The sequence below is a fragment of the Vanacampus margaritifer genome, chromosome 14 (genome assembly GCF_051991255.1).
Source record: "Vanacampus margaritifer isolate UIUO_Vmar chromosome 14, RoL_Vmar_1.0, whole genome shotgun sequence".
NCBI lineage: Eukaryota > Metazoa > Chordata > Actinopteri > Syngnathiformes > Syngnathidae > Vanacampus > Vanacampus margaritifer.
Window position 1 is genome coordinate 18746619 of NC_135445.1, and position 26413 is coordinate 18773031.

Below are 26413 nucleotides of genomic sequence, written 5' to 3' on the forward strand. Positions count from 1 at the left end.
GGATGGCGGCAAAACATGTCAGCCTCCTGTAAGTATTATATGTATTATAATTAGCAATTACTAGACCTACGATTATATTTTTTTAAAAATGTGATAGATCATATTTTTTGCATATTATAGAAATTAATAGTGGGTTTTTAAATGAACATTGTAATATCAAAACATTTTTCACACTGGCCTTTTAAAAGTAAAAGTAGGTTTAAACACAGCTGCTACATCTAAGTCAGTCATGAAATCAGGACAAAAAAAATGTGCACCAATGTACGTGTAATTGTGTGTATTTGTACAGTTTGTCTGTAAAAGCCATTTTAAGCACTGAAGAAAATCACAATTCAGCCAAGATGTTTAAAACAAATTTGTATTTGGTGAGAAAATACAAGGGTTCCAACATCTTAAGGCAAGTTACAACTGAAGACTTTTAATTCCATCTGAAATTAAATTTAAACCCAACTTCCCAATATTGTTCGGTAAATAAAAAATTTCTTAAGAATGTTAATTTATTTTGAGTTTTGAGGCTATTTACGATTATAAAATCCTACGTATCATGTGTTAACACTTCTTAAGACTTTTGAAAATTGATTTAAGACATTTTTATACCAATTAAGGCCTTTAAAAAAAGATTCATGGATTCAATGCCTAAGGATCTGTGGGAACCCTGCACTTCATAGAGATGCAATAAACAGACAGGAGTCCACATTAAACAGAGGGTTTTCATTATTGCTGAGGTGCCAGACATAAGATGTAAGGTAGGATCTCCAAAGACTGTACAAACAGTATCTAAGTATATATATATATATATATATATATATATATATATATATATATATATATATATATATATATATATATATATATATATATATATATATATAAAAGTTACAATGTACTGTCTGGTGACTTATTTTTCCCCAAAAGTGCAACATCACATATTGCATTTTCCTAGAAATAACAGTTCAGAGGTTAATTTAAATATTATCATCTTCCCATTCCCCTACAAAGACTCTTCAAAGCTTCTCAAATGTACTCTGAAGAATGAAAGAAAGAAACAAATTCCCCATCAACATGAAACGTAAAATATCAGTGATTTTTTTTTTTAACTGACAGAATTCTATAAATAAGTTAACATTACAGTACACCGCAATAAGGACAAAGACATGAGGTTTGCATTTTCCCCAAATCATTAGAGAACTTAAATTTAAAATCTATTAGTGTTTTCCACTACCAGTAAATGATAAAAGTCCAATTTAAGATCAATCTTATCAATCCATCAATGATGTTGAGTGTTCATTGGACAACACAGAGCTCAGTGCCAGACTGATTTTGAGCATCTCCCGTTCCATCCGTGTCTGCGTCTGTGTGGGTCCTGCTGCGACCGTCCGTTACTCGATCTTGTTGGGAAGAGTAAGGCTCTGTATTCTGCCTCAGCTTGATGAGCAGATCCTTGCCATCACTAGAGGGCAGATTTCCCAGGAAGTACTGCGGCGTTAGCTCCACAAGCCTGCGACACAAGGTAACGGAGGTTGAAAATGCACCCAAAAAACTTGTTCTTCAGAAATAATTGTTTCCTTCTGGAAAATATCATTCTTAATGAGGCATGGGATGATATTAGATTCTGACGGCATGATAACCGTGAGACAAATATCGCTCTAAAATGACCTTCTTTGAAATAGTTTGGTAAATAAAAACAGCATTTTCCCCAAATGAACACAATGTATTTTATATTTAAAAAAAAAAACATATTTGGTACAAAAAAATCCTGTTAAGTTTGATACATTTTAACAGTCTTCCTTTGTTTTAATTCTTCTTAGTGAGTCACAGTGTCCCATCACATTTGACCTATTTTTAGAACAGACCCGTGGGCTACTCATGTTGTCCTTGGGGCTAACTTGTACGCACTGGCATTTTTTTTTTCCTTTTAGGGACAATACAATTAATCAGACAAAACCCTCCTCACCCCCCTCCGTTACATGCCAAGAAGGAGGGAAAAAAGTTAATTGGAGACAAATCGCTTCAAAGAGTCGACTCGTTTACACAACTCTGCATGCAGCCAATCATGTTGCGCCCTCCTTTGACGTCCCCTCAAAAAAGAAGAGCTCATTATCGGCGACAGCCACTATTATTGGTTATTGAAACCATGACATTTTAAAACCATGATAAACCGGCAAACAGGTAATCAGCCCATGCCGATCTTAATGAATAACGTTTTAAATAATTAACAATTTAATGTCATAAAACTACGTGGCTCAGGTGGCCAACAAAATAAACGTATCTACTCAAATTATCCGTTTCTTACCAGTGAATTAGTAACTACTAAGTAGTAAGTAGCAATAACTAGTTGTTTTTTTATTTTTTTATTTTTTTTTATGGTTGATATATGACTGGAAAAGTCATTAAATACAATGACTAAATCGCAAAATTGGCAGCACTCTGCTTAAACTAGCTCCTCTCTTTTAGCAGCATTGCTGCTAGTGGAAGCACTGGACATCAACGGGGATGTATAAAGGATTTTTTAAGAAAAAAATTGTCTTGAACCCCCCAAACTTTATTTAATCGAGGGGGTGGAGGGGGACAAATGACCCAGTGCTAGCTCCTAGCTAATCAATAGGTTTGGCACATTTCTTGAAACATTTTCAAGACTGCAAACTCATTTGGCCAAACTGACTTACATTTATGCTAGTGTTGTCAAAGTCAAAGCATTAACTAATTAATGAATCAAAGAAAATTATCGCATTAATCATGTATTAACGCAGATTAATCACACCATTCATTTTGACCATATCCTTTAGCGTGACAGTGGATGGCTACGTTAAAGGGAGCACAGTTTGTGTTTGAGCAATAAACATAACTACATGCATTAAAGTAAAGCATTTAATAAATGTTTGCGTATGACATTCACAATATTTGTTCATGTCAATATTCAAAGTTTGCGGTTTGACATACTCCACCCAGTCAAGGAAATTGCAACACTTTTTATTCACACAAAGTTACTTAGACAGTAGAGTGCAACGAAAGAAAGTGTAAGTTGAATTCTGTAGATTTATGAAAAAGTGTAAATATTATTCTAAACCGGAGTCTATTTGGTCCCACTCAAAATAGAGTCAAATTTACTCTACAGAATTCATTGTGCAGTCACTATTGTCACCTTCCTCCTCTTGGCCATCCATACGCTGCTCCAGGGGTGGACTAGGAGTCTATTTGGTCCCACTCAAAATAGAGTCAAATTTACTCTACAGAATTCATTGTGCAGTCACTATTGTCACCTTCCTCCTCTTGGCCATCCATACGCTGCTCCAGGGGTGGACTGACCCACGAAGGGTACTGACTGAGTATTTCCCCGGTGGGCCACCGGTTGCGGTCTGTCCAAGGCCGATTTGGACCGGCGTTTATTGTTAATAATAATAATAATAATAATAATAATAATAATAATAATATTTTGCGCCCCTCGTGTTTTACAATACACATATGAATCTTTTAAGATTCTCTCTCCTGGAAAAAAAAAAAAAAGAATCTTTTGAGAAAATATATGTACAGCCAGCCCACTATTTTATAAATACAGGCCGACTCGCCGAGACGCTATGAACAAAGCCACAACAAAGCCACAACAAGTCCCCGACAGCGACGCAACCGCGCTCACCGGCCGCCACTTACGTGGAGGACACACACGGCTGGCGCCTGATGGAGTGACTCGCCCAAGTCAACTTAAAACGCAAACTCTGACGAAACATCAACGGCCAGTTGGTCACACATTGCTCTGATTGTTGCTTTGTGACCAATAATAAGCAGCGCTGCAGCAGCCAATTAATTACAAACATTAGCGCACGAGCACATCAAGAGTGCACGAGCCACACCAGCCCCCCGGCCCCCTTAGTTGTAGGAGCTTGCTTCAAGCAAGATATAGCAAGGGAGAAAAGAGAGAAAAATGTCGAAAAGAAAGAAGGCAGGTGAGAAGGAAATGGGTGATGCCTAAAAAATAAGATTGAAGAAAATAAAAATGCTTCATGAAAGTGCAACCAAATGTGCAAAAATTACGGAGCTTTTTAGTGGAGGAAGGGGGTGCCAAGATGCTGAGGCAGGTTCCAGCAGCACGTTGTTGACAGGTCAGCCCGGTGGAAAGCACATTTAATATGGCTCAATATTACATCAAGTAGTCCGTACATTTAATGCAAATGATTTTGTTATGGAGCATCATTGATTGATTGTTGTTGCAATGCTCACCATCAAAAAATCATCAAGAAGACCTACATCTGTGATTTGATCACTTCACAGTTGGCAGTTAAGGAATGCTTCCATATTATTTGATATGTGGACAAATTAGCTTGATTACTTTCCCAGAAGCGTGTGTGTGTGTGTGTGTGTGTGTAGCGGGGGTCGTCTGTGCAAGAGAGATATGTATGTGTGTGTGTTTTTTTTTTCTTAGATCGATTGCTAGGTGTATGAAGAACGCAATAGCTAACATTATTATGATTACATATAGATTTATCATTAGCAGCAGAAAAATCAGCTGTTAAAGCCACTAGTGGAGGAAGTATTGAAGGACTGGGTGACTCCAGTCATAGTGGTGAGGAGGTGGTGCCGTTCTTGGAGGAGAAGGAGGACGGGGAAGGTATGTTGGCCTCATTGAAGGAGGAGGTGGAGGAGAAGGAACCGAATGAAGCAGGAGCTACTAGTAAGCAGACTTGTACAGATTGTGTTGGGCTGTTGTACTTGGTCGGCAATTGTCCTGTATTATGCGTAGAATTAACTGCTACACAATAATGTATGGATTTATGGATGGAGTGTGCCTTATTTATTTTTGCATGGATATCTGCACCACTTGGTTACATAAAGTTTCTGGATTTTGTTTCCTGAGCTTCTAAATAACCCATATCTGATGTTAAAATTTTTGAAAAGTAGTTCACATTTTAGTACAGTCAAAATAGCTGGTTTGGTTAATTCTCTGTCTTTTTTTTTTTTGTGGCAGTGTAACGTTAACATTTTTATACCAAGTTTAGTAAGGCAGGCATCAACATGGCATCTGAAAGTGCTTTGAAGGTCAATGTCATAAGATTCTCTTCAGTTTATAACACAAAAATGATGAGACCTAAATTCACTGTCCCCGCTTATTGTTTTGTATTTGGAGCATTGGAGCATTGGAACATGGCAGGGGTGGCGGAGGAGCGGCGGGCTGGGTTGTGGGTGGATTTGCCTTTGTTTAGTGTGCATTGAGGGCCTCTCTAACTCAAATTCCGGGGCTGAATTTGGAGCCCATTACGTACTTGCGCTGCTCTCTGTTTGGCTAAAGGTTTTCATCCACGTCACAGCCGATATTTTGCCTTGCAATGCAGCGAGGAAAGAAACTGCCGAAATGTCTCAACCATCTTCTCTGCACTGATCTCCTGTGATATGCTTGACTAATTTTGACAATTGAACAGATGATTTTGCATATTATGACTTACACACTGAAATCTTGCTGACATGTTTTGGAGAGGACAGCCATTAGACTGAAAAACAACTAAACCAGTTTGATAAGCAAGATCTATCCATTTGGAAAATGTGCTAAATGTGGGCACATTGTGCTAACTGTAGGCTAAATGTACACAAGCATTTGCACAGATCCACTGAGGCAATTGAGACATGTACTAAGACATTGGCAATTTGATGAAAGCAATGAAGAATGCCATTCAGTTGGCACTAATTGTAAGGTGGTTTTGGGATTTGTCCACGGTATTTTTAAAATGTCATTTCAGTTTTAAGAAATGTGCCAAACCTATGGAAAAAAACTGTAAAGCTGCAATACGGAACTTTTTCCCCAAAAATAGTTTTACAGTAGCCGTGTTATTTGACCATATATGATTGAAATGCCTTCTAATTAGTAGATTAACACCTTGGCTGTTCACAATGGGTACTTCTGCAAGGCTCTGGCCAATAGTTTTTGCTCTGTCTGCGGATGTGATGTAATGTACGCGTTGTGTATGTGAAGACGTGTATGTGCTGTTTCATTTTTTGTCAGCAAGTGGCAGTAGAAATAAAAAAAATAATATTCTACGTTCAGTAGCTTTAAATCTTGTTTCACAATTTTGCCTTTTGCAAATGAAAACCTGAGCAAAAGTGTGGATTAATTCATTGATTTTGAAGAATGTAATAATAGTATATAATTGATTATAAAAACTCCATCCATTTTACGGACGTATAGGTGGAAGTAAATAGGAGGACACACACACAAAAACATTGTATTATTATGTCAACAATAACAAATAACTATAATTCATAAGCTATAGGTGAATTGATTCCAGTATTACTAAACAATATTTACATAGCTGATGAGTTCACACTTGGCATTAACTTTACTTATGTAATTATTGTTTTAAGTATCTTAGCTGTGTGTGTGTGTGTGTGTGTGTGTGTGTGTGTGTGTGTGTGTGTGTGTGTGTGTGTGTGTGTGTGTGTGTGTGTGTGTGTGTGTGTGTGTTTTCATTTGACCTATGTAAATATGAAATACAGTAATGTGTCAATGCGTTATTTGACTTACATCTGTGGGTGGACCTCAGATATGATGCAGATGCAGTTGTCACACGAGATGGTGAATTCGTGGTAGAGAACCCAAGAAGGAGGGGCGGGACAGGGCTGACGACACAGGTACGAAGAAAGCGGGTGCAAATGAGCCACATGGCGATGAGTTAGCAGGAGGTAGTTGCCGGAACCATCCACATCATGAGCCACCTGAGGAGGAAAACAACCCAAATCATGATTCAGTTACAGAAAATAAATGTGTTGTGTGTACATGGAAGATTTTTTTTTCCACAAAAAACAAGTGACAACATTAAGGTTAGAAACTTCTCCAATCTCTGTAGTCCTCCATGAAAGTAGACATCACTATATTATCATTGTGTTGAATCAAAATAAAACAATTGCTATTACTGACCATCATTTTTGCGTATATTCTGATTGATTACGGACCAAACTAGTACTAACTGAATCACAATTAATTTATGCCTGTGCATGTTCTGCTCTATCAATTTGAAATAATGTTCTATTTTTGAATAAAGTGTGAGCTTACTTTAAGGAAGAGGCCTGAGATGAGAGCCCTCTTGATGTTTGTGCAGTTGTCTTGGCATCCAAAAGCAGGGTGTGACACAGGAAGTTCAATTCGCTGCATGACCTCCAGCAGCTCGGCCCTGATCACCACAGCCAGGCGCAAGGCCACGTGATTCAGGAAGTGTGTCATGCACCAAGCCTCATCCTGATTATCTGCAATTAGCACACGCAGTAAAAGTCATTAATGCATCTGCTGACTTAGCTCAAGTATCTTGCCGTTACGCCGCTGTACATTAATAGCATTCTCTTCTGTTTACACGTATTGGTAATATTAAATTACATTCCACAATCATGCAATAAACTCTGTTATTTACTCTAACAGACTCCACCAACTCTCGCTCTCCGGTAACAAAATCAGAGTGCATGTGAACTTACGTTCCATGTAGGCATTGTAAATGTTAATGAGAGACATGTGATCGCCTTCATTGTGCATTAGAGTTCGCCAGTGAGCAACAGCAGCCTCGTCTTTGCTTGGTTCTGGCCTCAAGAAGCAGGAAGGAGCTGACAGAGGACAAAGATGAGACCATTTTGATCGTTCTTCAATTGAATAATACTTTCAGTTTAACTTTGGCTCTATACCTGTCAGCATTGCAGCTATTGTGAGCAGCTCATCAACACAGTCATACTCGCACGCTGCGATCAGGGCTTTAGCCAGATGTGGCTCCAGTGGCAGTTCCGACATTATGATGCCCACTTCTGATAGGTTGCCGTCATCATCCAGTGCTGCTAGGTAGTCCAAGTCCTCCAAGGCTTGCATTAAAGCCTCCGGGGCTGGGAGAGAGGGAATTCAATATAAACAGAGAAAGATAGAAGAGACTGCGTTGATTTCAGGTTACCATGGAACAAAAGGTTCAGATTGTCTCAGGCTTTTTCTCTTTTTTTTTTTTTTTGATACACATAAAAGGTACCTGGTCTGTCTAGGAATTTGCATTGACCCATGTCAGCAATGTCCAGTCTCTTGAGCAACAAAACCAGGTGGCTGAGATTTTCTTCCATTACACCAGGACAATGAGCTTCCCCCATGCCATTATCATACGTAGATTGGGGGTACAGGCGCAAACACAAACCTACAAAGAAACAAAATGTAAAACATTTAGAAAACGGTTCCAAGTCATTATAACATTCACACGGTAGCAGAACTCATCCATCTCTGGTAATGTCTGTGATGGATTTTACACTCTTTTACTAGTGCAGCAGTAACCTTTGACTTACCAGGAAGGTTGCTATTCACTCTTTGAGCTCGCATGTCTGCCTGTGTTTTGCTGATTGTCTTCAGGATCTGCGAGTTTGCTCTTATCTGAGGATTGTAAACCTAAAATAGACAGACAGACAAACAGATGTGAGGTGGTTCTTTGCAACAACAGCAACTGGTGATGTCTTATTAATTTTATAGTGACTTTATATGAGCTCTACAGATTACACTGCATGACTTGCAAAATCAAATCATAGTTGCAACTGGCAGGCAAATCTGTTTGTACTAGGATGGTCCAATCCGATCCACTAGAACAATATCCAGTCAGACCAGGCCAAAATGACTGGATGGGAATCGGATTGTTTTTATTAGAACCAGTCCGATTCAATCCCAAAGCCTGAACTATATCATATACCCTCAACTTCCCTTTGCGCGACATGCCACAGCACATACTAGTTTGCACCAAGTTCTGGTACCAATGCCTTATTGTAAATTTTAGGGGGCAAAAATTACAAAATGGTGAAGAAAGCGTTCCAACACTTTGTCACACAGGGCGGGCGTGCAGTGCATCGACTGCCTCATAGAAGGTGGAGTCGACACACTTATTCATTTCATCTAGTGTGGTACATGTAGAATTGTAAATACTGATAGGTGCTGTTGTAAAACACAATATGTAAATGGCCGGTTGAGTCAGAATTTTAAGCGATCGCAATCCAGGAAAGTATCAATTGTGTTTGTGTAAAAGGAAACACAAACGGAAAAACAAATTACATCCACCAATTATTAACAACTCTTAGCGTGAGAAAAAGAATCGGATCGGTATAGGATCAGTATCGAGCTCAAGGCTGCAGTACTGGTATCGGATATGAAAATGTGGTATCGAGCTATCCCTAATTCGTACACAAATAGCTCCTGCTTTTCACGAATAGTAAAGGTTGTTTTTAAAGTGGATAAAAGTACTTGCTTTAGAGGGCCTTAAAAAGTATCTTATGACCAGAAACTTACAGTTTTGAGTTGAAGGCCTGTGTCTATGACATAGCGAATGGCTGGGAGGGAGAAAGAAGCCTCAGCAAGGCTATTCGTGATAATCACTTTCCTCTGGATCGCTGGACCTTCCCCACCCAGCATTGTGCTGCCCTTTCCCTCGGACCCGTCATTCTCCTTGTGAGTGGACACTTCAGTGTTGTACACTCGTTGAGCCAGCCCACCCAGTCCGGTGTGGAGGGGTATGATCTTGAGAGAACCAAGTTGAGGACTCAGGGATACACACTCTGCCTCGAGCTGTGTCGCACAAGCCTCTATTTCCTTCACATAAAAACAAATTGCAGAATATTAGTCTGTTTCTTCCAACATCCGACATATGACAGAGCCTACTTGTGATCCTAGGTTAAAAGGAGTCTTCATAGTTTATGGTAAAAATATTCTCCCTTTGATGAACAACAACAAAAATTGGCTGAAAGATTTGCTACAACAAAGACCAGCTTTCCATTTAACACATTGAAAACCAAAAATGTATGTATACGTTTTTTTATGTTAGTTTGTTTTTTTATAAATACAGAAGGCTTTGATATGGCTTCTGACATGAAGAAGTGGCTTAAAGCAATGGTAGTTATTACAAAAAAACGGCCAGTAGGTGGCAGCAGAGTATAAGAGATCAGCCAGTGTCATGTTGCAACAAGCTCTTATTGACAGTGTTTTCACCAGGAATGTGAATATATCGATGAAACTTAGATGTATTCTAATGCTAATTGCTGCAAAATAGATAAAAATATACTTATTTTCCTGATGAAAGAAGAGACTCAATTTTTTTTTTTGGTAGGTTCCACATTTTTATAGCAATAGAACATAATATTCTGTGGGCCTTGCAAAATCAGTCAAAATCCAGTATAACGGGAGCAAAGGGGGTTGCTTCAGTGAAAATGGCTGGGAGTGAATGAGTTAATTACTGTAGAATTCATGTGTTCTGCAGAATACAAGCATAAAAATTGTACCTGTGCGCTAGCAAGAAACACCATCATATTTCCCTCCTCTCCTCTTCGATGAAGATCTAGAACCATGTGACAAGCAGTAACCTCAGGATCCTTCCCAGGTGAAAGCTCCCGATACATAAGCTCCATCCTGTTCAGGTTTACAGAGTTCCTCTCCTCCTCTCCCACACCTCCCTTTTCTTGCCCATTTGTAGGTGCCTCACAAGAGAGGCCTTCGATGTAGAGGTGAGGGACAGAGGGGCCCAAGAAGGAGGCGAGCCGAGAGGCAAGACTCGGGTAAGTCAGAAGAACCACACGGAAATTATCTGGCCTCTGACGGCAAACGTCGCACAGCAGGCCAAGCAGCACATCCGTTGCTATTGTGCGCTCCTGGAGCTCGTCCAAAACCACGACGCCATATTGATGCAGCAAGGGGTCCGACATCATTTCCTCCAACAGGAGAGTGTCACTAACAAATCTTAAGATAGAAACAAAGAAGACAGGCAAGGAGGGATGTCAGCGTTGAACAGTGCTGAACCTTTTATGCCCAAAAGACATGGAGGGAGGGTGTCTTGCTAAAAGGCACCTCGACAGTAGTTGGGAAGAGGACTAGCATCTCTCCAATATCTAGCTGGCATTATTTTATCCGTAGGGGCTCAAACCTTCACACATTCCAAAGTTCAAGTTCTTATGAGCTAGCCCTAACCAAATATGAATTCAAATCAAGATTTAGCGATAATTGTCATCAATAATATTTCCAAGAAAAATATCTATATCTAGGATACATACTTAGATGCTAACCACTCAAAATGCACATTAATTTTATTTCATCATTTGGAAGCACAGTGTAGCAGCACAGGTATTAAATTACACGACAGTACTGTAACACATTTACTGCCACTTCAAACTGCAGGGAACAAAGAACATTCAAGGTGTGGCAGCAAATAAAACATGGATCATGTGACATTTTACAAAACTGGTGTAATCCAATACTGTGACCTAGTTTGACTCCATTATACAGTGGGAACAAATGAAAAGGAAATTATTTAGACCAGTGTATCAGATTCATGGTCTTCAAATGAGGTGGTTTATGGTGTTTTGGTGGTGTTTTTAAAAGTAAGAATAATTGTTTGTGTAGTTGAGATTTAGATGTCCTAATCTTTGTAAAATACAAGATGTGTCAATAGAAGCAAATACAGTAAGAGGGCAAAAGGTCTACTAGATGGTAGTGAATAGACTTTACACAGATCTGATTAGCTGGATCGGATCAGTAGATTTTGCAATTTATACAAAATCAGTGATTGGTTGTAATATGATCATTTGCAGACCGACCAATCTGCAAAATAAGACATAACAGCAAACGCAATGTTGTTCACTCCAGGGACGTTCTGTGCTGCCATTGGTAATAAACCAAGGTTTCTCAGCATATACAGTTGCCTATTTTCCTTAAAATTTTTAAAATAATTTTGGTGGATGTCGGGTTCACCTTCTCCCATTGTCTGTTTATTAAATGTTTATCAGCATTTCGGGGTGAATTTTTAGGGTATAATTGTTTGGTGTCTGTCAACTATACACAAATGTGTGGCCCGGGCCAGTCCTGATCCTGACTGTACAGTAAATAAACAAGATGATTAAATCGACTGAACGACCGTGTGATTTCAAGGAGCAAGGTGTTTTTTTTTTCATTCTACAGTGTAACTGCATATCCAACACAGTAGGTGGCAGTGGTGCTTTCATTGTCAGAGAGTGCGCAAGGAGTATTAGCTCATCTGCAGAAGTGCACTTACTAGAATTAACTAATTATGTTATGTATGTAGTGGAGAGTTGGGGATGCGCAAAATGTTTTCTTGTTCCTCAGGGTTGACGCAGCAAAAAAATATTAACTCATTCACTGCCATTGACGGTTATCGACGTCAAAGTTCCATTTTAACTGTGCTGTCAGTGAATGAGTTAAGAAGCAAACTGCTTTAACAGTATATCCAGACAATACAGACACAGTATTATATGTACAATATGTTATTAGCCTTTGTCATGCGTCCTGACCTGAGCAAGGTATCTGGCGTACAACTGTCATCATGAGCCACCCCGTAGCCCACCTCCAGACCTAAGCTGAGGTCCATCTCATCTGCCACACGAAGGGCCAGACTCACTGCTGCCACTGAATAAGGCTGGGAACAACACACCAGGCCCTGAGAAAATTCATAGGACAAAGCATATTCCACACACCACTGCGGCACCTAGAAGAAAAGAATAAGACACAGAAAGGTCACCAAGTGGAAGACAGGTAATACAGTACATATCTTATATGCTCTACAGGAGAAAACACATTTTATTTTTTTTTAAAAGGGACAATACATATCCATTTTTTAAACTAAACTAAAATAATTTCTACATTTCAGTCCAATATTTATCAAATTCATCATCAAATACATTTGGTGGATAAAAGTTAAAGAAATATTGGAGCTGCTTTAAGCATGATTCTGCTGTTCCTTGTGCAGGTCAGATACAATTTACATACCCAAAAATGCAAAAATAGCAAAAATGCTATGAATCGTCACCAAATTTCACATACACATCTCTACTCATATCCATTTCACCCTATGAAAGCCTTAAAACAATTACCACAGTATTTAGGATTTTATTGGCATTAAAGTAGCACTAAGGAACTTTTCAATCTTAATAAAATATTTTCATATCTCTTCTGATGAAACATTGACTTAAAACTAGTTAAATGGTACCTTTGCCATGGCCTGAGGGGGTCTGTATCAATTTTACTGGCACTAAGCAACTTTGAGGAGAATGGTAGGAACACTGCCAAACAAAACAAAAACTACAAATGTGGTGACTGCTTTATGGCATACGTCACTTCCCCCTTTGCCCATTTGTTACAAAGACAGAAGTCAGTTTGAATGTCGACGCACGATTACTGCTTTCCTGGCTGAAGCAGCAAAACAACTGTAAAGTTTTGTCTGAGGAGACAAAAAAGAAAATGGAAAGCTACCCGGATAAAAGGACAGTCAAGGATTAATATTGGCCTGGCTTTCACTTGCTGGCGTGAGCTAAAACAAAACAAAAAAAACAACGCAATGCGCTTGTCCTCATGGGAAATGTGGTCTGCCTTCAGGCATAACATTACAGCTTTTGCCCACATGGCGCCGCCATAATCAACGTAAACTGAAAGTTCCTTAGTGTTGCTTTAAATCTTTTTCTCACCATACGTTTGTGCTCATAAATTTACATACAGTATGTAATTTTTTTAGTACAACTGTATGTTGAGATGAGATGAGTTTATAACCCTTATTAGGTAAGAATAATCACCACATAAATATGCTGGAAAAGGATGGCATTAGGAATAACATGCAGATCCATCTATCTTTTTATTTATTTGTTATGTTATTTTTATGTTTTTCCTGTTCAGGGTCACAGGTGAGCTGGAATCTAGCTCTAGCTTACTTTGGACAAGACGTGGAATACACTCTACACCGCGGTTGCCAGTTAAACAAAGGACACATGCAGCATAAACCATTCACACCAATTGACAATTTAGAGTTTAATAATTAATGCATGCCCTTGCAAACATGGAGAACAAGCACACTCGACACAGAAAGGTCCAAGCTAAGATTCAACCCCAGAATATTTGACAGTGAAGCAGGAGTGTGAACTGTGCTCATCCAGTGGTGAAATAAATAAATAAATCAGTGAGGTCTTATGCAAACCACTGACATTGAAAAGATGACCGACCATTCCAATTACAACATATGAGGGAATCTTGTGTGAAAGTAAAATTCTACATTGTGCCCACTAATCATCAGTTTTATCTGCTAGAGTGTTTTTTTATTTTGTGGAAATAAATACAAGTGGCATTGCGGCAGGAGAAATGAAAACAAATCCCCTGAGTTGCTGATGTTAGGTGTTCAGGTTACAGCAGAAGGTTGTAGAACGTAAGACTAGTGGAATAGAATAGTGGTTCACAAGCTTTTTTGTCTTGTGCAACACCAACATACCATGAGTAACCCCTCACTCATACGGCTGATGATCCTACAAGATATGTAACACAAGGTTTTAAGGTATTAACATGTATTAACTTATTTTTAACTCAAACATAAAAACAAAAGTTACTTTGAAAATAAATACGTAATAACATTCTAAAAATCTTGAATCAAAATAAATAATATGTAAGCAAATAATTCTATTGATTGATGTCCATGTGACCTGTGAAAACTTTTGTAGCATTATTAGTTATGGATATACTGTTATTTTTTTAGCGATGCATCAAAAAATTTGCCATAAAAAATATTGGGCAGAACATTTTTCAAAAGTGCGTTTTTGATTTCAGTCCAAAAGATTTTTGTCACCGAAACAACACAGCAGAAAATAATGTTGCGATGGATGATCAGGCTTTCCCCCAGCATTTAATTAGCCCAGCAACCCACCATGCTTTCCTTGGACCCCCCTTTGAACTTATACGCACTGACTTCCCCCGTCATTGAACAACAAATAGTAATCGTTGGATGTTTGCTACTCACTTTAACTCATTCACTCCCAGCCATTTTCACTGAAGCAACCCCCTTCGCTCCCGGCTGTTTTACTGGATTTAACTGATTTTGCAAGGCCCACAGAATATTGTGTTCTATTGCCATAAAGACATGGAACCTACCAAAAGAAAGATCAGCCTCTTCTTTTAACAGGAAAAAATATATATTTCTATCTGTTTCCGTTTTGCAGCAATTTGTATTAGAATATAGCTAAGTTTCATCATTATTAACAAAACAGTTTAAAGTTTTTTGCAACATGGACCTGGTTGATCCCTTATACTCTGCTGCCACCTGCTGGCCGTTTTTGTAATAACTACCATTGTTTCAAGTACTCTCTTCAGTTCTTAAGCTGCATCAAAGCCTTCTGTATGCTCTAGCGTTAAAAAAACATTTAAAACGTTTTTGGGAGCATGGTAATATTTCAAATAGAATGCATTTATATGTTTTTGCAAGCAAATGAGTTAACGTCTCTCCTCAGAATATAAATTCAATTTCTTCTCGTGGAACAATGTGATTCGGTGTATTTATTTACCTGGGTGCTCTTTCCTACTCCACTGGGTGCACTTAGCAGCACCATGTTGTGACTCTCCAGGTGCTCCAGGAGATTCTGCCTTAACGTCCATATTGGAAGTTGTTGCCTCTCTTGCAGTAGGGTGTAGTAGCGAGAAGAAAAAGGCAGACCATCATATGGGTTCACTTCAAGGTCTCTGAGACCATCCACGTCCTGGCCTCCTTCTCGTCCTTCGACCCAATCCTCGTCTAACTCCCCAGATAAAAGGGAAGACATGGACAGAGAGTCCAGTGCTTTTGAAAGTCCAGACTCGGGACAGGGCTTTACTGGTGATGATGACGACATAAGCAGCAAGTGGGAATGAGGACTAAATGAGAGTGAGAGGCTGGGTAGCAGAGGGTAGGTTACCTGCAGAATGTTGAGGGGAAAAGAACCAATCAATGACAACAAATGCACAGGATTCCAACTTAAACATTTTGATGCTATGAGTGACCAGAAGCCTCACTGTTATTTTATAAATCTCAAAGAGCACATAACCTTGTGTCTTGTTAAAGCTGTTACAAGAAGTCTATAGGACACATAAATTGTATTTGATGCCTATGTTAGTGGGTAAAAGTTGTGAACAGAATACCAAAGGTTCTCAAAGGTTTCTGAACTGTTACACATTTGCAAGATGAGGAATTGGCGGAAAAGTGTCTAAACGACAACATGGCCAAGTCATCCCTGAAGAATGTATGTTGCTCCCAGAGATCATGCTAATGCTAATGCTAGCAAGGTGTACATGAGCTTCACAACACCAATAGCTTTCTACAATCCAAACACTCATTGGCATTATATGTGGTTTCAGGTGATTTTAACCATGTGAAATTGATTAAACCCTCCCACATTTGTCGCCAATGAGCAAATACTCAGGAGAGAGAAATGAACCCGAAGGAATACACTTCATCAGTCCTGGGCTTTATCTCAAAATGTGCTGATGCTGTCTCCTCCACCAAGACTGTCACTAAAAACCAGAAACCCTGGCTGAATGCAAAGCTGCAGACCTACACAATATCTCAGGATGAGTCCTGAGATATTGTGCCCACCAGTTGACCGAGGTGCTAACAGACATTTTCAACACTTCATTCCAACTAGCGTTCGTCTTCTTAACCTGCCAAAAGACTGCCTCCATCGTCCCGGTTCCCAAGACCTGCGCAGTGATAGGTCTGAATGACTATCAGCTTAAAATATATATATTTTTCTTTGCAGAGCAGTTTTGAAAATCAATTACTAGATCTGAGGACCAACCATATAATTTTGTGGAGCAATTTTTTGCAGGTTAATGCCAGAGAACTGTAAAATGGGGTTCTATTCCATTAAAGCTACTGAACGTAGAATATTCAATTTCGAATCCCTACTGCCACCTGTTGACAAAAATGAAACTGCACATCCGTTCTTCGTATACACACCATGCACATTACGTCACATCCGCAGACAGGGCCCGAATCCAGTCTTAAAACTATTGGCAAGAAGCTTGCAGGAGTACCCATTGTGAACAACTAAGGTGTTAATCTACTAATTAGAGGGCATTTCAGTCATAAATGGTCAAATAAAAAGCTTATTGTAAAGTTATTTTGGGGGGGAAAGTTACATATTGCAACTTTAAACAATAAAATTATGATAATATAACGACTAAACTTTCATTAATACAACCAACAGTTTTGATTTGTATAAATTCACATTGTATAGCATCAAACTGTATTTTCTTGTCTAGAAGCAAAGCTAAATTGAATAAAAGCAGATCAAACAACATACATGAAATATTTCCTAAAATAAGACAGACTTCCGCTTATACTGTGCAAACAACATCACATAGGAATTTAAGATTGGGGGGAAAAGGTACACTTTGTTTTGTTACAAAAGGCCATAATAAAGCCTAAACAATATGACATAACTGAAGGGTAATATGATACAAAATGTTCTTATATGTCACTCCCACATAAACTGTAAGGAAAAGAGAGAGACGGAGGAGTAAGTAGAGGGTGAGAGAGAAGCACCTTAAGAAGTGCATTTCAGTACAAAAATTTGGCCGACTGGGCAAAGTTCAAGGAAAAAAGACACTATATGATTGTATTATCACTTTGTAAAATTAAGTTTATTGCCAAACACGTAAGTTTAACATATATTCTGGAAACATGTATTTGTCACATAAAATATTCCTACGATGCTGTGGATTGAAAACAGACAGAGCTCTTCTTAGTTAGTTCACAGATGGATTAATTTAGTCAAGTGACTTCTGACATGAAACACAACACAACCAGAGTCTAATGATAATTAATAGGGGTGTGAATTGCTTAGTACCTGGCGATTTGATTCGTATTACGATTCATAGGTCACGATTCGATTCGATACCGATTAATCCCTATACGAATCTATAAATTGATTATTGCAAAAACAAATTTAACTTTTAATTAATAATTAATTTATTTTTTAGAAAATCAGTAAACTTGTACATGTACACTGTAAGATTTGTATGAAAATGTATTTATTTATCTGAAAATTCACGCTTATAACTGAGCCACTGCATTTAACAAACAGGTTGCAGTCTGTTTTATGTTTGAACAACACTGAAATAAAATATTAAGGCTTAATGTTCCATTAATATAACATTCTTCCATGCTTAATGTGTGAATCCTAACCCTAAGTAAGACGGTTTGTTGAATATTCCCATACAAAATGTATGTTTAAAAATCGATTCGGCCGCATATCGAATCGATTTGAGAATTGCGCGCTGCAATATCACGATATATTGCCAAATCGATTTTTTCTAACACCCCTAATAATTAACTATACTAACTTGATTAGAAGTAAGGCAGTTAAAAAGTTCAGTATGTCAAAAGATTTGCAGCGCTATCATCTGTTATGCTTACAGATCTCAAATTCCAATGAAATACAGATGGAACAATTCTGATCAAATGGTTGTTTTTAATAATGGGTGAGGAAGATTTTGAGCTTTCAAGAACCCTTTTCGTTAATATGTTCATTATTTGTATTCTGACAAATTTGCAGCTGACTATAACATGTTTACAACAATGATGGTTGTTTACTCTGCCAGTAGTTTCATCTGTGATCTTTTATAATTATATTTTAATAGTATTCCATATATATATATATATATATATATATATATATATATATATATATATATATATATATATATATAATTATTATTATACCATTATGTGAATATTTAAGCGGTGAACCAAGGTAAGTCCAACAAGGGAAGTCAGGATAATGATGTCACCATGAATAAAGACAGACAGATTGGACCATTCATTGCGCTGTTTCTGTTTCTGTGCACTACACTTAATGAATTATCCAATTTACACACATACCAAAAAAAATTGCTTGTCATAATGGCAGTTGCCTTGCAATCTTATGCGTCCCCCTTGAACGTATGAAGTTTATTTAAATTCTCTGCCATAACCAGTCGTTCTAGAAGGACAAATACTTCTACCCTTTGTCCTCTTAACCATGACTGCTCTCGTCGTGGACATCCACTAACCAAAACGAGTCATCAACTCACAGATAAGACAATTTTTCCAGTCACGCTACACTAAGCAGGTTTAAGTGAATCATGTCTGACCTGTTTAACATTTCGCTTGAAGTGAACACACCAAGCCGAAACTGTTCGTGCGCGCGGTCCAAGCTCCAAGGCTGTTGTGGCGCCTGGTTCACTCCTATCTCACAGGCCGACTTCTCATCGTCAAAGACAGGTGGGTAAAAACTGCGGATGGTGGAAAATGGCCAACAGCTGATCACAGTCACTTCCTACTAATCCTCACCCAGTCCGCTTCCTCCCTGGCAGCCGACAGAGACAGCGCAGAGGAGAATGTGTTGATGTGACTCTCTCAGGCGCCATGTTTGCTGTCGTGCTGTCAAATGAGATGTTACGTTCATAGGGCCTCGGAAAATACACGATCCGAAACCTGTAAACACGTTTGGCTCGGCCTTGCTTTGTTTGACATTTTGAATTTTAAGCACATACATTTCATTGTTGCATTGTGTTATTTAATTATGCCCACACAAAAGAGACGTAGAATGCACTCGAATATAAGACAAATAACAGAACTGTCGACACATTTGCTCATATTCAATTGCCAATGAAATAATCTATAATCTTTATTTAAAGTCTTTAATCCAATCGATATTAAATGGGAACTGAGATTCTCGACTTTTTCCTGCTCCGCGACTGTCTGTTTGAACATACAGATCAAATCATCAAGTACAGAAAGCCAACAATTACACAATCGATCAAAACTATTCTGGACATCGTCACACGTCAAACCTCACGCACTTGACGTGAGTTGGGCGCCATCCTACGACCTAAACATGTTCCAACGCACAAACATGATAATACAGACATGGGCGTATTTAGCTATTCGGGGGGCCCAATGCGAACCTAGTCATGGGGCCCTTGACATCCTTGAACTTCTAACAAGTTTTACTCTCTCTATGCACTGACAGCAGTGCTACTGCCACTGGCAAGAGCATCTTGTTTTCGCTGTTGTCGCTTTCACACATTTGGTGTCACAGTGAAAAAAATTGGAAACCTTTGGTAGATTTGATTTATTTTTTTTAATTTACACTGATTTGATTTTTTTTTTTTTAATTTACACTGTTTTCTCCCTCTTCTCCACTGCACCCAGGTAACTCCACTTCATTTTCAAGTTTATTTTTATTGATTTCTTCAAGTCTTCATGTGCAATAAAAATGGAATAGTCCATTGAATGAGTGGGAAGCAGTCAAAACAATAATGATACATTAAGCATTTGAATGTGTTTCATACATGTGTTTCAAACATGTGAATTAAGATCAAAACAATCATTACTTTAAATCAAAGAAAATGTAACCGTTTTCATGAGAAAAATCTGATTGATTGATTAAAATCTGCGCCCTGGACAATTGTCTGTATTTCTCTGATGTTAAGTCTGTCCCTGAATAAAGTTATATTAAGTCACGTGAGCATGTCATTTATGTTCTAGTATGGATGCGTTCTTCCACTGGTCTTGCAACCAGAGGGTGACTGTTCAAGTCCTACTGTGGGTAAAATCATCAAAAATGGCCTGTTTGTACTTTCCCTTCCCATGCCTGCATTAATGTGAATTGGTTTTCTGTGGTTTGCAACAAAATATATAGCAAAGTGTAAATTAAATTTGCACGAAGCAACAACAACAACAAAAAAGAAGAAACAATCAATGTATAGCAATTAGCAAACTATACTAAAATAGCAAACTATTGTGCACTGTTTAACTCAGCTGTAATAAGCCATTCTATTTTTCCTGGCTGAGCTAATAGACTGGATTGCCATTCTCAGTTTCTCCTCCCAATCTTTGCACCAGTCAGAGGTGCGTTCCAGGTTCTCGTAACGCGATGGTAATTTGTCCAAAGTCTTGACTGCTTCAGGTAGATCAAAGTTCAACCCGGCCCTTTTTATTGTTGCTTGAAACTTGGCTGGGGATGCTGTGGCGAGATAACACCTGAATGAAAAAGAAGAAAAGATGAGTTTGAGATGGAAGTAGGATGAGATTTTTGTAGTGGAAAGTAAAAAATAGCTTTAATCTTAGTCCAACACAAAGCATACAGTATTCTCCTTCTCAGTCTTTGGAGGTGTGTTGTTGCACATCAAATGTTAACATTTCAAAGGGGGCATTTTATATTTCAGCTCACACTAACTCAGGCTAAATCATTTCTTGCAGCTTAAAATAATGAGTTATTTGTGCTAGTCCTTGTCTTGTGAATGAATATACAGTCCAAGAATTACATAACCTTTTAACAGCAGGATCATGAGGACAGTGGTAGTGATGCCATACAGCCACAGCTGTGTGGGGACACAACACATACTGGTTTTCCTCCCAACATCCCCGCATCGTCTCTAAGATACCTTCATCATCCACTGTTCCACTTGACAAAGTATAGGACAACTACAAGTACAAAATAATTATAATGTTCAATAGCCATTGTTGACATTCAGTAAGGAAGTCTCTAAAGTCTGTACCAGTTTATGGTGGTTTTCAAGCAGAGTGTATTTATGTGAATGTTGAAACTCCTCCATAATATTCTTCACCAAAGCATAGTCTCTTTCCAGAAGCAGCCAGAACACTCGCTCCATGTTATAAGGGTCCTAAATCACAAACAATCATCATTATCAAAATACTTTCACACTGTTTATGTGCTACCTGGTAACAATATGTGTGTGTGTGTGCGCGCGCTATTAATAGTGTCATTAGAAGAAAAAAATATTTATCATATCTAATAACAGTTGCAGTACCTGGATGTCAATGGCAGGAGCCAGAGTCTGTGTGACATTAGCTGCCATGGTAAAGTCACCAGAGGTTACTGTTCTGTGAACAATGTCATTGGCATTCACCATGGCCACCAGCTTCAGGGGTAATCCCATCTTCTTCACAATGAAGCCAGCTGAGAGAGACAAGAGGAAGATGAGTAAAAAAAAAATAAAAAATCTGTTACCTACTTGGTAAATCTACTATATCAGCCACGCCAGCCAGGATAAAATTATAGGCCGTTACTATGTAAAGGATCCAAATGTAACCTTCTGCCTTATGCTTTGCACTTCCATCCATCATCTACCGCTTATCCGGGGTCGGGTCGCGGGGGCAATAGCTTTAGCAGGGAAGCCCAGACCTCCCTCTCCCCAACCATTTCAGCCAACTCCTCCGACTGGATCCCAAGGCGTTCCCAGGCCAGCCGAGAGACATAGTCTCTCCAGCGTGTCCTGGGTCGTCCCCTGGGCCTCCCGCCAGTGGAACATGCCTGAAACACCTCTCCAGGGAGGCGTCCAGGAGGCATCCGAACCAGATGCCCAAGCCACCTCAACTGGTTCCTCTCAACGCGGAGGAGTAGCGGCTCGACACTGAGTCCCTCCCGGATGACCGAGCTTCTCACCCTATCTCTAAGGGAGAGCCCGAGATACCCTGCGGAAGAAACTCATTTCGGCCGCTTGTATCCGGGATCTTGTTCTTTCGGTCACGACCCACAGCTCGTGACCATGCAGCTAGTCACGAGCTGCTTTGGACTTAGGAGGGGTAAATCAAAAACATAAAAAAAAAACATTCTTTCAGGGATAACTACTGATCCCAAACCAACTTTATGTGAACATTCTGAGAGTGATTGATTGTGTGTGAGCATATTTTTACTTTGCATATGTATTTTAGATCAGCCTACCTGCAATGTTACCTGCTCCCCCAGTCGGCACTACCACCTCCAGTTCAGGCAATGGTTTGTGAGCCTCATCCTGCTCCATACCACTTAGCTGCAAGTATGCATAGATGAAATGCACGAGCTGGATCATGATACGAGACCAGTTCACAGAGTTAAGGCTCATGAGACCATGATCTTTCACCAGTTCCTGATCAGCAAACAAATGACGGAGAGGCTGGTCGATCTCATCTGAGGAGCCGTCCGCTTTGAAAACACAAAATGCATCCAATGAAACCAAAATGTGCACTACACTCACCTCCAAATGTTTAGAAACAAGATCAAATCCATTTTAAGGGGGACATCAAAAGATGGAAATGAGACAAGACAGCAACAGTTCAACACTGACAATTCTCTGATTTGAATAACACTGGGGAAACACAATTTTTGGTTAGTTTGGTCTCACAACTGTTTTTGTGCAGAATCCAAAACTGATCTCAGTTTTTCTCTTATCGCGGCAAGTTTTTGAGCTATAGGATCCCCATTCTACCAAAACACATGAAAAATACTGTAAACTGTAATTAACAGATATGTGCTTGTTTTATTAAAAATCAAATATTGACAAACTATAAAAGAAACAGGCAGGACTGCAATTTTTATGTAAGACTATTATGTTTTTACAAAGGACATGGCAAATTAAATTAGAATTGTGTGCAAGTAAAGGTAAAAATTTACATTTATAGCTTTTTCTGGAGTGTTCAGCTTGAGGACAATCAGGTTTGATGCTAATCAATGGAATTTTCCTTATCTGGAGGCTAAGCTGTGGAGAAAAAAACTATAAAAACCTGACTGCAATTTTGGAAACAGCATACCAATTTTTGTTTTAATTAGCATTAAAATCTAACTCAACAGATTTTTTTCTTCCCCAGTGTAATTAATGCAATAAGACACAGGGCAACAAAACTTGTCATTAATTCTGCCTAAATGAATAAATCTGATCTAAATTGTGTTTCAGGTGCAGATATGTTTAAAAAAAAAATGAAATGCTGATCTCGTCTCATCTTTTGATGTCAAACTCAAATGTTTAAAAAATATATATATTAAACGTAAGAGAGGTGAATGTATTTCATCAAAAATATGTTGGTCTTCGACTCAACAACAAACACTAATAGTTGTAGTGTGTTCACCTGCAAAGACATGCACATTATCCCCCAGGCAAGTGATCATTTGTTTCTCTTGGACAGGAGTAACGCGTCCTCGAGGGTAAACCACCACCACATCCAAGCCAGAGAGGCCTTTTGCACTCTGGATGGCCGAGCCACCTGTATCACCTGATGTACCTACATTATAATATGCAAGTGGAGAGAAGTCACAAGATAAATATTTTTAATATGTTACAGTATGTGCAAGTTATCACGATCCCCGTAGCCCACAAAAACACATAACCTACAAAATTATTTATTTATGCTGTTACTTTCATACCAACAAGAACAGTAGCTCTGTGTTTCTCCTTCTGAAGAAAGTAGTCCAAAAAGCGAACTGTGCAGGTCATAGCCAGGTCCTTAAAGGCCAGGCTATCTCCATGGAAGAGCTCAAGGATTGACAGGCCATCCTTCAGGTGGACAGTTCTGATCACATCTGGCACAGTGAATCCAGATAAAGCAGAGTGCACAAGAACTGTGACAAGGAAAGAAATGTAGTTGTAAGGTATAAATTCCAAAAATGTTTCAAATTCTGTAGTCCTTTTTCCCTTCCGACAGTGATCTCACCCTTCAGATCTTCTCTGGGAATTAGCTGAGAGGGAATGAATATTGAAGCTACCTCCACCACCAGTTTGGAATAGGACAGTCCACTCCAGCACCTCAGAGTTTCGGGATTCAGTTTGGGAATACTCGCAGGCATGAACATCCCGCCATCAGGAGCATAACCTGAGAAAAGTACATCCCGGAAGTCCCATCCATGGACTCCACCACGTGTACTGCAATACTTCATTGAACAAACCTAAATAAACAAAATTAATTCATGTACTGTATTACTTTTACATATGTTGTTGTGAAACTGCATGTGAAATTACTATTTCATCATCATAGAAATACAATTTAAATGGCCACAAGGAATATCTTTTAGAATCTGCATCTTTTTTCCCTCTACATAGACATTCTCATTTGTAGCTGTTGCGTATTCGCAGTTGTGGATCCCAAAAAACGCAGACAACCAGTAAGGCGTACAAAATTTAATCCACAAAGCACACAATACAAAAAGTACAACTGAGGGAGCTTGCAACAGGCAAGACATAAGGTAACAAAAAACGCACGTCAAAATGCGGAAAAGCTAATTAACACAAAGAGCTTGCGCCAGGGAAACGGTAGCAAATACAAAGTTCAAACAAGAACACCAAAACTTACAAGGAGCGAGGCAGGCAAACAAGAACGAGTATACAAAAGCGAGGTCACGGAGTTGATGCTATACTTGGGCTGTGACGAAGATCAAAGTAATAGTCCGGCAAGTGTGTCACACCCGAGCTGCTACTTAAACGCCGCTGCTATCCGATTACAGATTGATTTCAAGTGTGTGTGCGTGTGTGTGCGTGTGTGTGTGCGTGCGTGTGTGTGCGTGTGCGTGTGCGTGTGTGTGTGTGTGTGTGTGTGTGTGTGTGTGTGTGTGTGTGTGTGTGTGTGTGTGTGCGTGTGTGTGTGTGTGTGTGTGTGTGTGTGTGTGTGTGTGTCGTGCGCCACCCGCTGGTCAAACTGTAGCTGCAAAACTAAAACATAGTCTGATAGCAGAGCCTAACGAACACGTTACGAATAACGGTACAGGATTGGCCGGAAATTATCCAGTTGACATCAAACATTGGACAGAAATATTAAAGATGTAATTTAAACTACAAAATGTACGGACTGAAATTGTAAAAATGTAAATAAACCTATGCATATAAATGTAAGATATATTGAATAAATAATAAAATAGATTAAATAAATGATAAATACACAAATTAATTGCCTGAGATGTGACAAATATTGTCAGTTTAGATAGTTAATTTTTTCCTATCATCATTAAGACTGTTTTTGTGATGTATTGTGATTGTGAACAGCTAAAAAAGAAACCAAACCGAAGTAAATCGATGATAATGTGAATCACTCATCTGCTCAGGAAAAGGCGGGACATTCCGTACTTCGAGCACGTCTACTAAACTTTTGTTTTGACAGATCGCGGCAATGGATGAAAATATCGTCGTCATAGGTACAAATAAATAAATAAAGGATAAAAAATAGTTTGAAATGCGGTGCAGCCAGAGCTTTAGAAATGCGGGGTTTGTCTTGTCTCAATATGCGCCTCCTACAAAAACACTGAACGGTGACCATTACTTCTCGAACTATGCAACTGCAGTCGAGGTGCTTGACTGTAAACATTCAATTATCCACGTGTCTGTAGAGTTGCCACCCGTCCAGTTTTTCCCAGAATAGTTCTCTTTTTATCAGCTATCCTGGGAAAATAAAAATCTCTCCCAGGGCACAATTTTCCCCGTTTTTTTAGGAAGAATGCAAAAGGCTAATTTGATTTCCTTAATTCTGTAGTCTAAAAATGGAGACAAACACAGTTACCTCAACACAAGTGAATGGAAGCGATGAGCTTCTTGGACTCCCGGTTCAAGATGGCATTTAGGTCTGTATGTCTCCGCCACCGGAAATACGTATCCCCACTTCCGATCCATTTTTTACCATTTCTAAGCCTAACTATAACTATAACGATAACCATCACCTTAACTCTAACGAACGTGAAGTTGTTTTTTATATTCGACTAAAATTCGCTGTTAACTAAATAAAATATGCATGCTGGCACTCTCGTTGGAAATCATGTGTTTCTTGTGGAGCTCCACATGCCCGTGAGAACGCCGCCGGAATCACCTGACCTCCACTTGAACACCAACGTTGTAACG

The 26413-nt window shown here is 39.0% G+C and overlaps 2 protein-coding genes across 5 annotated transcripts; both read right to left on the reverse strand.

Moving 5' to 3' along the window:
• Positions 1–262: 262 nt before the first annotated feature.
• Positions 263–19218, reverse strand: dqx1 (DEAQ box RNA-dependent ATPase 1). The gene is made up of 12 exons (XM_077586375.1): positions 18905–19218; positions 15301–15687; positions 12277–12470; positions 10258–10711; positions 9272–9571; positions 8287–8386; positions 7983–8141; positions 7654–7845; positions 7450–7575; positions 7037–7227; positions 6509–6699; positions 263–1498 (listed from the first exon to the last, which is right to left on the reverse strand). The coding sequence occupies exons 2-12, from the start codon at positions 15622–15624 to the stop codon at positions 1285–1287; spliced, it is 2445 nt and encodes an 814-aa protein (XP_077442501.1). The 5' UTR covers positions 15625–15687; positions 18905–19218; the 3' UTR covers positions 263–1284.
• Positions 19219–19972: 754 nt separating this feature from the next.
• Positions 19973–26156, reverse strand: thnsl2 (threonine synthase-like 2). 4 transcript variants are annotated; one of them, XM_077586378.1, is made up of 10 exons: positions 24882–25134; positions 24246–24477; positions 23959–24153; positions 23664–23816; positions 22682–22743; positions 22504–22591; positions 21590–21738; positions 21317–21442; positions 21088–21242; positions 19973–20798 (listed from the first exon to the last, which is right to left on the reverse strand). In XM_077586378.1, the coding sequence occupies exons 2-10, from the start codon at positions 24466–24468 to the stop codon at positions 20573–20575; spliced, it is 1377 nt and encodes a 458-aa protein (XP_077442504.1). In that variant the 5' UTR covers positions 24469–24477; positions 24882–25134; the 3' UTR covers positions 19973–20572. The 4 variants fall into 4 exon arrangements, with proteins under 4 accessions (XP_077442504.1, XP_077442503.1, XP_077442502.1 ...); XM_077586377.1 differs by lacking the exon at positions 24882–25134 and adding an exon at positions 26079–26156 and having other exon boundaries at positions 22504–22743; XM_077586376.1 differs by having other exon boundaries at positions 22504–22743; positions 24882–25130.
• Positions 26157–26413: the final 257 nt, after the last annotated feature.

Excerpts from the sequence above, each read along its gene's own strand:
- dqx1 (XM_077586375.1), bottom strand. The coding sequence starts at position 15,624 with ATGTCGTCATCATCACCAGTAAAGCCCTGTCCCGAGTCTGGACTTTCA. Across the intron at positions 9,572-10,257 it reads TGTTTCTTGCTAGCGCACAG|GAAATAGAGGCTTGTGCGAC; the intron begins GTACAATTTTTA and ends TTTTATGTGAAG. Across the intron at positions 7,576-7,653 it reads AATAGCTGCAATGCTGACAG|CTCCTTCCTGCTTCTTGAGG; the intron begins GTATAGAGCCAA and ends GTCCTCTGTCAG.
- thnsl2 (XM_077586377.1), bottom strand. The coding sequence starts at position 24,468 with ATGAAGTATTGCAGTACACGTGGTGGAGTCCATGGATGGGACTTCCGG. Across the intron at positions 23,817-23,958 it reads CAGAGCTACTGTTCTTGTTG|GTACATCAGGTGATACAGGT; the intron begins GTATGAAAGTAA and ends ATTATAATGTAG. Across the intron at positions 21,739-22,503 it reads GGGAGCAGGTAACATTGCAG|CTGGCTTCATTGTGAAGAAG; the intron begins GTAGGCTGATCT and ends TGTCTCTCTCAG.